The 16,846-nt window shown below is 33.8% G+C and overlaps 2 protein-coding genes across 10 annotated transcripts in view; one reads left to right on the top strand and one right to left on the bottom strand.

The window, feature by feature from the left end:
* prph2a (peripherin 2a (retinal degeneration, slow)) overlaps positions 1-8,272 on the top strand; it is a 23,775-nt gene extending 15,503 nt beyond the window's left edge. Inside the window, exon 3 of the mRNA XM_062057248.1 lies at positions 7,765-8,272. Within this exon, the coding sequence (XP_061913232.1) occupies positions 7,765-7,971 (207 nt within the window). The 3' untranslated portion in view covers positions 7,972-8,272. The remainder of the gene's footprint in view (positions 1-7,764) is intronic.
* bicral (BICRA like chromatin remodeling complex associated protein) overlaps positions 1-16,846 on the bottom strand; it is a 201,240-nt gene that overhangs the window by 74,127 nt on the left and 110,267 nt on the right. For all 9 annotated transcript variants that reach the window (XM_062057236.1, XM_062057242.1, XM_062057235.1 and 6 more), the window contains one exon: positions 7,727-7,857. The gene's annotated coding sequence lies outside the window, so the exon portion shown is untranslated. The remainder of the gene's footprint in view (positions 1-7,726; positions 7,858-16,846) is intronic.

The following is a 16,846-nucleotide window of genomic DNA, read 5'->3' as shown; positions in this document are numbered from 1 at the left end:
TCACTATTCTTTATTTATTTTAAATTGCCTTTCAAATGTCTATTCTTGGTGTTGGCTTTTGTCAAATACATTTCCCCAAAAAATGCGACTTATACTCCAGTGCGGCTTATATATGTTTTTTTCCCTTCTTTATTATGCATTTTCGGCCGGTGCGACTTATACTCCGAAAAATATGGTACTTCTCATCAAATATTCCGCTTTGAAATATTTTTGGGGATAATAAAATGCCATTATGAAACAAAACATTAAAAAGTGGGGGGGGGATAAAGAGCATACAGGTGAAATGTAATGAGAAAAAGTTGCAATGCTATAATAACACAAAGCTGCCATGCAGGGTGTTTTTTTTCCCTTTAAAATTGTTATTGCTCAAAAAATTGTAATGAATCAAAACCAATGTTGTTATGAAATATTGACATATTCAAGGCTCCAAGTACTTCACATCAAATATTCAGCTTTGAAATATTTTTGGGGATAATAAAATGCTATTATGAAACAAAACATTAAAAAGTGGGGGAGAAAAAAGAGCATACAGGTGAAATGTTATAATAACACAAAGCTGCCATGCAGGCTGTTTTTTTTTCCTTTAAAATTGTTATTGCTCAAAAAATTGTAATAAATAAAAATCAATGTTGTTATGAAATGAAGTGACATATTCAAGGCTCCAATTACTTCTCATCAAAGATTGCACTTTTAAATATTATTGGGGATAATATTGCATATTTTGTGTGTTTGCCGTAAGAAAACAGTTTTGTACGACAAAAAGGGCATTAAAAAAAACATAGGAAAAATAATTCAAACTTGTAATCGACAGATAGATCTGAAGTGATTTAGCGACTTAATGTTGAAAGTAAAAAAAATAATGTATGACATATTTTAACATTTAAGAATCGGGAAATGCAGAATTTATTTATTTTTTTTTTTTAAATGATAAAGAACTTAAATCAAATTTGCCATGAATTATTGACCATTTAAGGCTCCAATTACTTCACATCAAATATTCCACTTTTAACATTGTTTGGAGGAAAATGTTGCATATTTAGTTTTTGACATAAAAACAGGGTTTCTTTAACACAGGGGTCACCAACCTTTTTGAAACCAAGGGCTACTTCTTGGGTACTGATTAATGCGAAGGGCTACCAGTTAGATACACACTTAAATAAATTGCCAGAAATAGCCAATTTGCTCAATTTACCTTTTACTCTGTTATTATTAATAATTAATGATATTTATCTTTGTGGAAACACTGATCATCTTAATGATTTCTCACAATAAATATATATAGAAACAGATAAATATCAATATGCAACACTTTATTTTTATATTTTCTCTAAGTGCACATTTTTCAAATTGAACATTTTCAAATGATCACTTCTAAGACAGTCTTGTGAAATCACAATATCCCATTTTAACTAGCTAGCCACTAACATTTTTTAACAAATCATGAATTACTTTGCACCATGTTTGTACAAATAATAACTCATGTAAAATACAAAAGTAAACTCTCAAATTTTTAAATCATGTCACACTTTGAACTGGACACCAAATCTGTTATCTGTTTCTTTGTCAGTTAGTGGGAAGCCTGGCATTGCAGCCTGTTAACTAGTGTGTTGTACTCTGGTGTGTAACTTGACACTGCAACTCTGAGTGAGTCTTGCAGATGTGCATCAGTGAGGCGTGTTCTGTGTTTGTTCTTGATGAAGTTCATGTCAGAAAAGGCTGATTCACAAAGATAAGATTTTTCCTCATTGTTTGCGGAACCTTCTTAATCTTTTGGACATATTTTCACAGCAATCTGGCCTAAAGCTTAATTATGATAAATGTAAAATGTTAAGGATCGGAAATCTAAAGGGAACGTCCTTTCGAATGGAATGCAAAGTGTTTTGTTTATAAATTATATGCAACCTGTTGTGTTCCCTAATTTTTTTCTGTGCACATGAATGAAGGTGTGTGTTGCTGAGTCCGACTTGGACATTATCTGGACTGGGACTGGTTTATAAAACCCTTTAAAAAAATATAATTTCATTGACAACCTGGTCTGTTGAAGATAATGCCCTTTTTTTTAAAAAAAATAAATAAAATAAGATAAATAAATAAAAAACATTTTCTTGGATAAAAAAGAAAGTAAAACAATATAAAAATAATTACATAAAAAAATAGTAATTAATGAAAATTTTAGTGGACCAGCAGCCTATACAATCATGTGTGCTTCAGGGACTGTGTCCCTTGCAGATGTGTTGTCTATGTTGTGGGAACCAGAATATTGGTAGCAGAAAGAAATAACCCCTTTTGTGTGGATGAGTGTGCATGGGGGAGGTTGTTTGGGTTGATGCACTGATTGAAAGTGTATCTTGTGTTTTCTATGTAGATTTAATTTAAAAAAAAAAAAAAAAAAAAAAAATTTTTTTTTTTTACAACAGGCCCGCGGGCGACTCATCTGGTCCTTACGGGCGACCTGGTGCCCGCGGGCACCGCGTTGGTGACCCCTGCTTTAACATAAATGGTATACAAAATGTTTGAACAATTTCCCTTGTGGATCAATAAAGTTTGTCTAAGTCTAAGTCTAAAATATGAAAAAAATTAAATAAAACGTTATATCAACAGTTAGATCCAAAGTTTATCCACAGTTTTAGGCGTTATTTGGTTCTGAAAATGAAAAATATCAAGGTGGCCCCTATATGCTTTGATTGTTCAGTGGCAAAAGTTTGGACACCTCTGCTTTAACCAATCAGATTCCATGTTGGCTTGATAGGACCAGCTAGCTTACCGGTCCACTCTGGTTGATCTGAGCAAAAACTGTTAATGTACTGAAAACTACAAATAGTCTATATTAGGGGTCACCAACGCGGTGCCCGCGGGCACCAGGTAGCCCGTAAGGACCAGATGAGTCGCCCGCTGGCCTGTTCTAAAAATAGCTCATTTAGCAGCACTTACCAGTGAGCTGCCTCTATTTTTTAAATTGTATTTATTTACTAGCAAGCTGGTCTCGCTTTGCCCGACATTTTTAATTCGAAGAGACACAAAACTCAAATAGAATTTGAAAATCCAAGGAAATATTTTAAAGACTTGGTCTTCACTTGTTTAAATAAATTCATTAATTTTTTTACTTTGCTTCTTATAACTTTCAGAAAGACAATTTTAGAGAAAAAATACAACCTTAAAAATGATTTTAGGATTTTTAAACACATATACCTTTTTACCTTTTAAATTCCTTCCTCTTCTTTCCTGACAATTTAAATCAATGTTCAAGTAAATTAATTTTTTTCTATTGTAAGGAATAATAAATACATTTTAATTTAATCCTTCATTTTAGCTTCTGTTTTTTCGACAAAGAATATTTGTGAAATATTTCTTCAAACTTATTATTAAAATTCAAAAAAAAAATTCTGGCAAATCTAGAAAATCTGTAGAATCAAATTTAAATCTTATTTCAAAGTCTTTTGAATTTCTTTTAAAATTTTTGTTCTGGAAAATCTAGAAGAAATAATGATTTGTCTTTGTTAGAAATATAGCTTGGTCCAATTTGTTACATACTCTAACAAAGTGCAGATTGGATTTTAACCTATTTAAAACATGTCATCAAAATTCTAAAATTAATCTTAATCAGGAAAAATTACTAATGATGTTGCATAAATTATTTTTTTAATTTTTTCAAAAAGATTCGAATTAGCTAGTTTTTCTCTTCTTTTTTTCGGTTGAATTTTGAATTTTAAAGAGTCGAAATTGAAGATAAACTATGTTTCAAAATTTAATTGTAATTTTTTTCGTGTTTTCTCCTCTTTTAAACCAGTCAATTAAGTGTAAATATCATTAATTATTAATAATAACAGAGTTAAAGATAAATTGAGCAAATTGGCTATTTCTGGCAATTTATTTAAGTGTGTATCAAACTGGTAGCCCTTCGCATTAATCAGTACCCAAGAAGTAGCTCTTGGTTTCAAAAAGGTTGGTTACCCCTGTTCTATAGAGATCTGGAAAAGAGGACTGATTTTGTATATACACATTATAAAGACAATCTTAGGTAAGTATGATATATTTGTATTTTGTTTACGTTTTTGTCACATTAGATCACTTACAGGCCGCTTTTATCAATGATCGGCAGTGGAAGTCATGTGATGCTGAAATGTATTCTAAGATAAAGGCTTCACCGGGGTTTCGTATATTATTGATGGTTTGTAGAGGCAGATTATGATGCGTAGCCCACCAGTTGTTACAAGAGTGTGTTTACATTGGGAAATGAAGAAATAAGGAATTACAAAACAAAATGGAAAAAAAGAAATGTACATCTGAATCCCAATTCTTATTCATCCTGATTCTAAGTTGATTCACAATTTCAAAAATCGATTTAAAGAAAAAAAGATACAAATGTTTTTTTGCATTTAAATTCAGTTTTTTGAAGAATCACTTTTAAAAAGGACGTTTTTGATCCATCTCCATGCAACCAGAAAGAGTTTTGCTAAGCTGTAACCTGTTTTGAAAATGTTTAATTTGAATTATTATACCAAATAATACTTTGGGAAAATTGGTTTGAAATCGAGAATCGGGTTGAATCAAGAAATGATTCTGAATCAAACCGTCACCCGAGGAATCGGAATCGGATCGGACCAATAGGTGCCCAAAGATTCACACCCCAATTTTTTTACAAATTTAATAAATTATTTACTGAATCACTTCTTAAAAGGACATTCTTGATCCATCTCCATGCAACCAGAAAGAGTTTTGCCAATCTGTAACTTGTTTTGAAAAAGTTTAATTTGAATTATTATACCAAATAATACTTTGTGAAAATTGGTTTGAAATCGAGAATCGGGTTGAATCCAGAAATGATTCTGATTCAAATCGTCACCCGAGGAATCGGAATCGGATCTGACTAGAGGTGTCTGACGATATCGGACTGCCGATATTATCGGCCGATAAATGCTTTAAAATGTAATATCGGAAATTATCGGTATCGGTTTCAAAAAGTAAAATTCATGACTTTTTAAAACGCCGCTGTACGGAGCGGTACACGGACGTAGGGAGAAATACAGAGCAGTTGCGTCTCCCAGTCATACTTGACCAACCCTCCCCATTTTCCCGGGAGACTACCGGATTTCAGTGCCCCTCCCGAAAATCTCCCGGGGCAACCATTCTCCCGATTTCCACCCAGACAACAATATTGGGGTCGTGCCTTAAAGGCACTGCCTTTGCGTGCCGGCCCAACCACACAATGTCTACGGCCTTTCACACACACAAGTGAATGCAATGCAAACTTGGTCAACAACCATACAGGTCACACTGAGGGTGGTCGTATAAACAATTTTAACACTGATACAAATATGCGCCACACTGTGAACCCACACCTAACAAGAAGGACAAACACATTTCGGGAGAACATCCGCACCGTAACACAACAGAACAAATACCCAGAACCCCTTGCAGCACTAACTCTTCCGGGACCCTACAATATACACCCCCCGCTACCCCCTCACCTCAACCCCGCCCCCCCCCCCCCCCCCAACCTCCTCATGCTCTCTCAGGGAGAGCATGTCCCAAATTCCAAGCTGCTGTTTTGAGGCATGTTAAAAAAAATAATGCACTTTGTGACTTCAATAATAAATATGGCAGTGCCATGTTGGCACTTTTTTCCATAACTTGAGTTGATTTATTTTGGAAAACCTTGTTACATTGTTTAATGCATCCAGCGGGGCATCACAACAAAATTAGTAGGGATGTCCGATAATGGCTTTTTGCCGATATCCGATATTCCGATATTGTCCAAATCTTTAATTACCGATACCAATATCAACCGATACCGATATCAACCGATATATGCAGTCGTGGAATTAACACATTATTATGCCTAATTTGGACAACCATGTATGGTGAAGGTACTTTTTAAAAAAATAATAAAATAAGATAACTAAATTAAAAAAAAATTATTGAATAAAAAAGAAAGTAAAACAATATAAAAACAGTTACATAGAAACTAGTAATTAATGAAAATGAGTAAAATTAACTGTTAAAGGTTAGTACTATTAGTGGACCAGCAGCACGCACAATCATGTGTGCTTACGGACTGTATCCCTTGCAGACTGTATTGATATATATTGATATATAATGTAGAAACCAGAATATTGATAACAGAAAGAAAAGGGGGGAGGGAGGTTTTTTGGGTTGGTGCACTAATTGTAAGTGTATCTTGTGTTTTTTATGTTGATTTAATTTAAAAAAAAATTTTAAAAATTAAAAAAACCGATACAGATAATAAAAAAACTGATACCGATAATTTCCGATATTACATTTTAACGCATTTATCGGCAGGCCGATATCATTGGACATCCCTAAAAATTAGGCATAATAATGTGTTAATTCCACGACTGTATATATCGGTATTGGTTGATATCGGAATCAGTAATTAAGAGTTGGACAATATCGGAATATCGGATATCGGCAAAAAAGCCATTATCGGACATCTCTAAATTTAATTAATTATTTACTGAATCACTTTTTGAAAAGGACATTCTTGATTCATCTCCATGCAACCAGAAAGAGTTTTGCTAACCTGTAACCTGTTTTGAAAAAGTTGAATTTGAATTATTATACCAAATAATACTTTGTGGAAATCGGTTTGAATTCGAGAATCGGGTTGAATCAAGAAATGATTCTGAATCAAATCGTCACCCGAGGAATCGGAATCGGACCATTAGGTGCCCAAAGATTCACACCCTGAATTTTGACAAATTTAATTAATTATTTACTGAAAATATATATACATTTTTTATAAACTTGCAGAATTTAACAACGGTGGCTAATTAAAATTAACCAGATTGAGACCAAAATTCTATCTTTTTTTCACTTTGCCCATGCGCCAACCCTCTTCAAAGTGATGTGGAAGTTGGTTAAGTAGTTTTTTTGCTAAACCTGCTCGGCAAATAAGAATCGGCCAGTGGGTTTTGATTCGACGCTGTTGAAGCGATATTAATTTAAAGACTACCGTAATTTCCGGACTATAAGCCGCTACTTTTTCCCCTCGTTCTGGTCCCTGCGGCTTATACAAGGGTGTGGCTTATTTACGGCCTGTTCTTCTCCGACACCGACGAAGAGGATTTCGGTGGTTTTAGTACGCAGGAGGAAGACGATGACACAATGATTAAAGACTGACTTTTCATATACCGGTAGGCTGGTTATTTTGATAACGTACAGGCGAGCACTTTGTATTACTTTGCACCGTTGTATTATTTGTACTCGGCACGAATGCTGTTCGCCATGTCAAAGATGTGAAAGTTTGATTGAATGATTTATTGTTAATAAATGGGACGCTTTGCGTTCCCAAACAGTCATCTCTGTCCCGGCAATCCCCTCCGTGGTAGCAGGAACCCCTATATACTACGCTAATTACACAGCAAAACCCTGCGGCTTATAGTCGGGTGCGGCTTATATATGGAGCAATCTGTATTTTCCCCTAAATTTAGCTGGTGCGGCTTATAGTCAGGTGCGGCTTATAGTCCGGAAATTACGGTATTTGTTTGCAGTGCTCTAAACCCGCATGACAGCGTATTTGCCCGATCAGATGTAAAATTCAATCTAATCTTCCCAGGGCCTTCAGAATCAGGAAGTGCAGGCCCATGTCACCAAACTATATTACCGATGCAGCTGTTTTTGTCCGCTGATTTGAATGAAAGTTGACATGTCCAGTTTTGTTGAGCTGGAGGTTGAAAACCTGACCCCCCTAAGGGTGTCCACTCACCAGTTTATTTGATCCATGGTCCCGTCTCGCCGCTGCAGGTTGCCGTGACCGTGGGCCTGCAGTACGTCAACAGCTCGCTGTCCACACTGGCCAACCCGGAGGACCCGGAGAGCGAGAGCGAGGGCTGGATCCTGGAGAAGACGGTCAAGGAGACGTTCACTGACATCATGACCAAAATGAAGACCATGGGCAAAGGCGGCAAAGTGGAAGAAGGGGAGGAGGTGGCGGTGGCCACGGTGAGCTGAGCGACCTTGGGACCTTCTCCCCCGCTGCCAAAACTAACACCGCTCTCACCCGAGCAGGGACAAGAGGATGTGTGAGATGATTTTACAACCCCTATCTTCACACATATTTGGCAACTTTTAAAGTGTCTCTTTGCAGGAAACATGCGGTACATCAGAGGTGTCCAAACTTTCAAAAATCAAAACATGCAGGGGCCATTTTGATATTTTGCATTTTCAAAACCAATGTGTTTTTTTTTTTAACCTTTAGGGCTCCACTCAAATTCGGTCCCGGGGACCTGGAAGGGTCTAAGTTATAACAATGTTAAGTATATATATATATATATATATATATATATATATATATATATATATATATATATATATATATATATATATATATATATATATATATATATATATATATATATATATATATATATATATATATATATATATACATACACACACACATGAATATATGTACATATATATATATGTGTATATAAATGTATATATACATACATATATGTATATATAGATATATATTCATATATACATACAAATACATATATACATATATGTGTATATGTATATATATATATATATATACACAGTATATATACAGTATATATATATACACATACATACGTATATATATATAAATGTATATATACATACACATACATATATATCCATACACACATGTATATATATAGATATCTATACATAGATACACACACACACACACACACATATATATGTGTATATTTATACATATATATATATATGCATATATATATATATATATATATATATATATATATATATATATGCATATTTATACATATATATATATATATAAATATGCATATATATATATATATGCATATATATATATATATATATATATATATATATATATATGTATAAATATATATATATATATATATATATATATATATATATATATATATATATATATATATATATATATATATATGTGTATATACACACTTCAGGTCTATCTGTCGATATAAAGTTTTTATGTTTTATGCCCTTTTTGTCATAACCATTTTCCTTAATAATGGATCAAAATCAATGTTGTTATGAATAATGGACCTATTTAACACTTTATATATATATATATATACATATGTATATGTCAGGGGTCGGCAACCCGCGGCTCCGGAGCCGCATGCGGCTCCTTGACCACTCTGATGCGGCTCAGCTACATACATGCCGACCCCCCCGATTTTCCCAGGAGATTTATGGATCTCAGTGTCTCTCATAGATTACTCCCAGGGAAAAACTAAACCTATTTACACTCTTACTTACTAAATAAAGGGCGTGCCCTAATTGCACTGCAGCAATTGTCCTCTATAGCATTTACATACAGCGTGTCAGTCCAGCCACATGTTGCATGTTGTTATTACTTGCACACACAGGAGACAGCAAAGCATAGTTACTCATCAGCCACACAGCTTACACTGACGGTAGCCGTATCAAACAACTTTAACATTGTTACGTTACAAATATGCGCCACACTGTGAACCCACACCAAAAAAGAATGAAAAACACATTTCTGGAGAACATCCCACCGTAACACAACATAAACACAACAGAACCATTACCCAGAATCCCATGCAGCCCTAACTCTTCCGGTCTACATTATACACCCCCGCTACCACCAAATCCCCCCACACATCACCCCCCCCCCCCCCCCTCTCCGTGCGTTGGTTGAGCGGAAGAGTTAGGGCTGCATGGGATTCTGGGTATTGGTACCGTCAGTGTAAGATGTGTGGCTGCTGAGTTAGTAGCCTTGCTGTCTCTTACGTGAGCAAGCTAGAACAGCATCCCCCTTTGTTCGAGCAGGTACACTGTCAGGGCAGACTGCAGAGGGCGCCAAATGTAGTGTCATCACGCTTTGATATTCGGGAGTCTCCCGGGAAAAATTAGAGGGTTGGCAAGTATGACGCTATCAAGCGGCTATCAAGCGACATTCATTCAAAACTCGCGGGCTGCACTAACATCAAATTTCCACATTAAAGTGCGTGCCGGTGCGTGTGTCTGAGACCCCTGGTTAACATAGCACAAAGCATGTAAGCTTTGTATGCGGTGATTTTCATTTTAAATTTTAAATTTTTTTTTGTGGCTCCCATTACTTTCTATAATTTGTGAAACTTGCCAAAATGGCTCTTTGAGTGGTAAAGGTTGCCGACCCCTGGTATATGTATATATATATATATATATATATATATATATATATATATATATATATATATATATATATATATATATATATATATATATATATATATATATATATATATATATATATATTAGGGCTGCAACAACTAATCGATTAAATCGATCAAATTAGTTGTTAGTTGCAGCCCTAATATGTATACTTTGTATATATATATATATATATATATATATATATATATATATATATATATATATATATATATATATATATATATATATATATATATATATACACTTCAGGTCGATCTGTCTGTTAAGGTTTTTTGGTTCTTATGTTTTATGCCCTTTTTGTCAAAACCGTTTTGGGGATCCAAAAGGGCCGCACTCATAAAAGTGTTCAAAATAAGTCTTTTTTTTGTCTTTTTACTTTCAGATCTTGAGTTTGTTTATTTGTTTTATGCCCCTTTTGTCAAAGAAAACTTAGTTTTTTAATGGCAAACACAAAATATGCAATATTTTCCCCAAAAAATATTTCAAAGGGGATTTTTTGAGGTGAAATAATTCTAGCCTTAAATATGGACAATAATTCATAACAACATTGATGCTGAGTGATTATTATATTATCTTTGAGTGACAGTTTTAAAGAAAGAAAAAAAAACCAGCCTGCATGGCAGCTTCGTGTGATTAGAATGTGCTGTGGGCCGTTAAAACATTTTGACACTCAACTTTGGACACCCCTGCTGTACATTTATAGTGATACAAGTAGGTAACCAGGACTTTGAATCATAGCATATTGTTGCAAATAATATGCACGTTTGTAAAAAGAAAAAATTGTGTCACAATTAGTGATATCCAGGCAAAAGACTGCTACACAACATGATGTTTGTACTGGATCTATTAGCCTTGAGTATTGTCCTCCTTTGTATCATAACGGCATAGTTTCACAGTGAGTCTGCACTTTGGATGGGGATGGTGGTTACTATGCAACCCCCCTATCGCACAAACCGACGAGATTTACGGGCCGAGCAAAGAAAAGTCATTTATTTTTGTAAAGTGGATTATAAATAACGCTTGTCAGTGAATTTGGCAGCTAAATCGTTGCCCCCCCTCCACCCCCACAAACCCTCCCTGCTGCGCTTCAATCTCACATCCTCTTTAATCATTCAGTCTGTATATTGTATATTAAACAACAGGGTGGCGGTCTTTGTACATAGTGTAGAAACTGGACCAATTGTACTTTTTTTTTTTTTTAAAAAGAATGTAATTAATCAATGTATTTACTCTAAATATATGTAAATGTGCTTTTAGATCAGGGTATGTCGTTGTGAATTTGTGAAGCCCTCGGACAAACTTGTGATTAAGGTCCATATAAATACCTTTTGACCGATGGATTGTTTACTTGGGCTGTGTGTTTTGTAAAAATAGGATTTGTTGGAAGAAATAAAAAAAAAAAAGATTTTACTGTTTGTTTAAGTCTCAGGTGTCAAACTCAAGGCCCCGGGGGCCAAATCTGGCCCGCCACATTATTTTATGTGGCCCGCGAAAGCCTGGAAATAAAATGCTTAATTTTTTCTTACTAAATATATTTGTTCTTTCCCTTTTGACATTAAAAATCATGTGCTGCATGCAATTGCACACCTTTTAAAATTCATATTCATCAAAATTTTAAATATTATATCACGTATTGCAAAAATATTTTTTGTTAAAATAAAGATAAATACTGTACTTAAATATCTGCTTGACTTTTGATTTTAAAACTAATTATCAATTTAAAGTGTAGACTGTAAAATTGACAATATATTTTACGGTAAAAAAATTTTTTTTACCGTAAAATCAACTTTGGTACTGTTTTTTTTCCATATACAGTAAGACACTAAAACATAAAAAAACAAACAAAGAAAATATTAAAACAACAATATTTTACGGTAAAAAAACAAAACGGGCAGCTTTGTTGCTTGAATTTTACCGCTAAAAACAGTGGTATTCACTGCAAAAAGTCAGTGTTCAAAAACAAAACAAAAATTAGGGGTATTTAATTAAAAAGTATGTTGGAGTTCGGGTGTTGGTGGAGGGAACAGTGATAAAGTCATGTAAAATCATTTGTGTTAAAAAAGGGGGCAAATAAATATAAGAATATTCTTCTTCCATCTGCTCCTTTCTGATCATGGAAATGTATAACAAACAAAAAAAAACAATGAAAGTGTGAACTGTAAAGTGTGCACTGCAAAAAGTCAATGTTCAAAAACAAGGGAAAAAAATACAAAAATTAGGGGTATTTTATTTGAACTAAGCAAAATTATCTGCCAATAAAACAAAAAAAGTGGGCTTGTCAAGACTTTCCAAAACAAGTAAAATTAGCGAACCTCAATGAACCCAAAAATACCTTAAAATAAGTATATTCTCAATAATAACAAGTGCACTTTTCTTGGTAGGAATAAAAAATGAGACCTTTTTGCTCAATATGTTGAAAAATATTCTTAAATGAAGTAAATGCTAGTGCCATTATCTTGACATAATATCATGATTTTTTTTTTTCATGCTTGAAGTAAGAATTTATTACTTTAAAAAAGTAGTTTTATACTTGTAAAAAGGGATGTCTGATAATGGCTTTTTGCCGATATCCGATATTCCGATATTGTCCAACTCTTTAATTACCGATATCGATATCAACTGATACCGATACTGATATATACAGTTGTGGAATTAACACATTATTATGGCTTATTTGGACAACCAGGTATGGTGAAGATAAGGTCCTTTTTTTAAAAATTAATAAAATAAAATAAGATAAATAAATTAAAAACATTTTCTTGAATAAAAAAGAAAGTACAACAATATAAAAACAGTTACATAGAAACTAGTAATTAATGAAAATTAGTCAAATTAACTGTTAAAGGTTAGTACTATTAGTGGACCAGCAGCACGTACAATCATGTGTGCTTACGGACTGTATCCCTTGCAGACTGTATTGATATATATTGATATATAATGTAGGAACCAGAATATTAATAACAGAAGGAAACAACCCTTTTGTGTGAATGAGTGTAAATGGGGGAGGAAGGTTTTTTGGGTTGGTGCACTAATTGTAAGTGTATCTTGTGTTTTTTATGTTGATTTAATAAAAAATAAAAAATAAATCGATACCGATAATAAAAAAACCGATACCGATAATTTCCGATATTACATTTTAAAGCATTTATCGGCCGGCCGATATTATCGGACATCTCTACTTGTGAGTGTTGATGACACAGCTTTGCAACAGTTGATATTCTAGTTTCAAGTATGTTTTACTCAATATAGGTCATCAAATCTCAGCAACAAGCTGTAATATCTTACTGAGATCATTTAGGAACCAAAACACTTAAAACAAGTAAAACACTAACATAAAATCTGCTTAGTGAGAATAATTATCTTATCAGACAGACAATAAGCAACTATCATCCTTATTTCAGATATTTAATCTTACTTAGATTTCAGTTTTTGCAGTTTTTTCTCCATTCTATTCCATTTTTTTATATGCTGTAAAAAATCCACACTTTTACAGTAAAATTCTGGTGACTGAGCTGCTAGTTTTAAAAGTAAAATTAAAATATTTTTTTTGCAGCTTATGTAAAAAAATATATTGTTAATGTATTATATGTATACATTTATATTCATATATTACTCATTGTTAAAAGCAGTCCTCTGAGGGAATCCACAACTGCGATGTGGCCCTCAATGAAAACCAGTTTTAACCCTGTTTAAAGTGAAATCCCGTGTGGTCGACTTTTCAGCCGCTTGCCAAAGTGGCGGACATGCCGACTGCCACGAGGTTCCTGATTAAGTCGAGCGGATGAAGGCAATTATGGTATTACTGCTTTCACATGGACATGGATGACTCTTCACATGCCCAACCTAAGTGTGTGTGTGTGTGTCCTTGAACTTATTGCTACACTTTCCACCTATAGATGGTGAAAAGTCATCCATTCATCCACAGAAAAAGGGCTTTTGTGAAGTCTTGGGGGTTCTTCCACGCTAAATTCACCCAAGCATGCATTTATGGGCCTCGCTTTGTGCACCGCGAAGAGAAAAATCCCACACTAACTGTTAAGATTCAGGGCCGATTTCGGGATCTAGTCCAACCCCTAGTTGATTACTTCATCAACTGTAGGCACCTCACCATTTGGTTCCGATTCTTCAACTCAGTTCTTGTAATTTATTATTGGGTATATACACTACCGTTCAAAAGTTTGGGGTCACATTGAAATGTCCTTATTTTTGAAGGAAAAGCACTGTACTTTTCAATGAAGATAACTTTAAACTAGTCTTAACTTTAAAGAAATACACTCTATACATTGCTAATGTGGTAAATGACTATTCTAGCTGCAAATGTCTGGTTTTTGGTGCAATATCTACATAGGTGTATAGAGGCCCATTTCCAGCAACTATCACTCCAGTGTTCTAAAGGTACAATGTGTTTGCTCATTGGCTCAGAAGGCTAATTGATGATTACAAAACCCTTGTGCAATCATGTTCACACATCTGAAAACAGTTTAGCTCGTTACAGAAGCTACAAAACTGACCTTCCTTTGAGCAGATTGAGTTTCTGGAGCATCACATTTGTGGGGTCAATTAAACGCTCAAAATGGCCGGAAAAAGAGAACTTTCATCTGAAACTCGACAGTCTATTCTTGTTCTTAGAAATGAAGGCTATTCCACAAAATTGTTTGGGTGACCCCAAACTTTTGAACGGTAGTGTAAATGATAATAAAACCTTTGCAAAACAGTTTAAAAAAGCTCCTCTGGCTGCTGACCTTACGACTGTTGGCCTAACAAACGTCTTTTTAGAATTACATTTTCAAAAATATTGTTTACAAAAATCACAGAATTCTAATCAGTCTAATAAAATAAAATGGAGCAACTAAAACTCTAACCCCATCCCAGTTTTACAATATTTGGGATAGAAATGTACAAAGCAATTGAGAAGACATACAAATATAATACTAAAAAATATACACAGTACAGGCCAAAAGTTTGGACACACCTTCTCATTCAGTGCGTTTTCTTTATTTTCATGACTATTTACACTGTAGATTGTCACATCAAAACTATGAATGAACACATGTGGAGTTATGTACATAACAAAAAAAAAGATGAAATAACTGTAAACATGTTTTATAATCTAGTTTCTTCAAAATAGCCACCCTTTGCTCTGATTACTGCTTTGCACACTCTTGGTATTCTCTCGATGAGCTTCAAGCACACCTGTGAAGTGAAACCCATTTCAGGTGACTACCTCTTGAAGCTCATCGAGAGAATGCCAAGAGTGTGCGAAAAGGTAATCAGAGCAAAGGGTGGCTATTTTGAAGAAACTAGAATATAAAACGTGTTTTCAGTTATTTCCCCTTTTTTTGTTAAGTACATAACTCCACATGTGTTCATTCATAGTTTTGATGAAGGTGTGTCCAAACTTTTGGCCTGTACTGTATATCAATAATAATAATAATATCAATGTCCACCGATTCAAATTCCTTGTGTTCTATTCTTGGCTAATAAAGCTGATTCTGATTATACAGTAAGTCTGACAATAGTTGTTTAATGTTTTAATCCGAAAACTGTTTCATAAAAAAATAAATGTCAATATACTCACCTATAAGTGCTCCCCCAAAATAAATTTACATACAAATCGCAATTTTTATTTATTCCAACTCTGATTCAAGTCACAATTTTTGACAATTGATTTAAAAAAAAGAAGAAAAAAAAACCAAAACATTTTTTTTTCTTAAATCGATTCTGGAAAATCATCACATTTATCGGAATAAATAAAAATTGCGATTAGTAGGCATTTATGGTCCATTCTATTTCGAATTTGTCAATGCAAATCAAAAAACAAATTTCTGGCCATTTTTTCTATTTGTATTACTAAAACAAAAGTTGGACTATTTAATGAGACTTTTTTTAAAGGACAATAGGACTCCTGCTGAACAAAGATGTTAGCATTATGCTAAAAACATGCTAAACGCGAAGGAAAAGCTAAAATACTGCTTCCGGTTCAGTTTGTCATCACACAGATAAACACACATTTTTGCATTTTGGATTAACATGAGTTAGATGTTTGTGTTTATCTGGAAAAACAAAACTCCATAAAAGGAAAACAGCACAAAATCCAGTTTTATGGCAATATTTGAATGAAAATCAACCCTTTTTTGTTTGTTTTAAAATCTGCCATATATAGTAAAAATAGAAAAACAGTTCTAATTTTGTTTTTTTGATTTGCGTTTAAGAATGGGAAATAGAATGAACAGAAGGTACACGGACCAAAAATGCTAGCATTATGCTAAAAACATGCTAAACGCAAAGGAAAAGCTAAAATACTGCTTCGGGTTCAATTTGTCATCACACAGATAACCACACATTTTTGCATTTTGGATTAACATGAGTTAGATGTTTGTGTTTATCTGGAAAAACAAAACTCCATAAAAGGAAAACAGCACAAAATCCAGTTTTATGGCAATATTTGAATGAAAATCAACCCTTTTTTGTTTGTTTTAAAATCTGCCATATATAGTAAAAATAGAAAAACAGTTCTAATTTTGTTTTTTTGATTTGCGTTTAAGAATGGGAAATAGAATGAACGGAAGGTACACGGACTAAAGATGTTACCGTTATGCTATAAAAATGCTAAACGCGAAGGAAAAGCTAAAATACT

This window comes from Entelurus aequoreus, linkage group LG08 (assembly GCF_033978785.1).
Source record: "Entelurus aequoreus isolate RoL-2023_Sb linkage group LG08, RoL_Eaeq_v1.1, whole genome shotgun sequence".
Lineage (NCBI taxonomy): Eukaryota > Metazoa > Chordata > Actinopteri > Syngnathiformes > Syngnathidae > Entelurus > Entelurus aequoreus.
The sequence above is the reverse complement of the archived record's forward strand: the minus strand, read 5'-3'. Positions and strand labels throughout refer to the sequence as shown.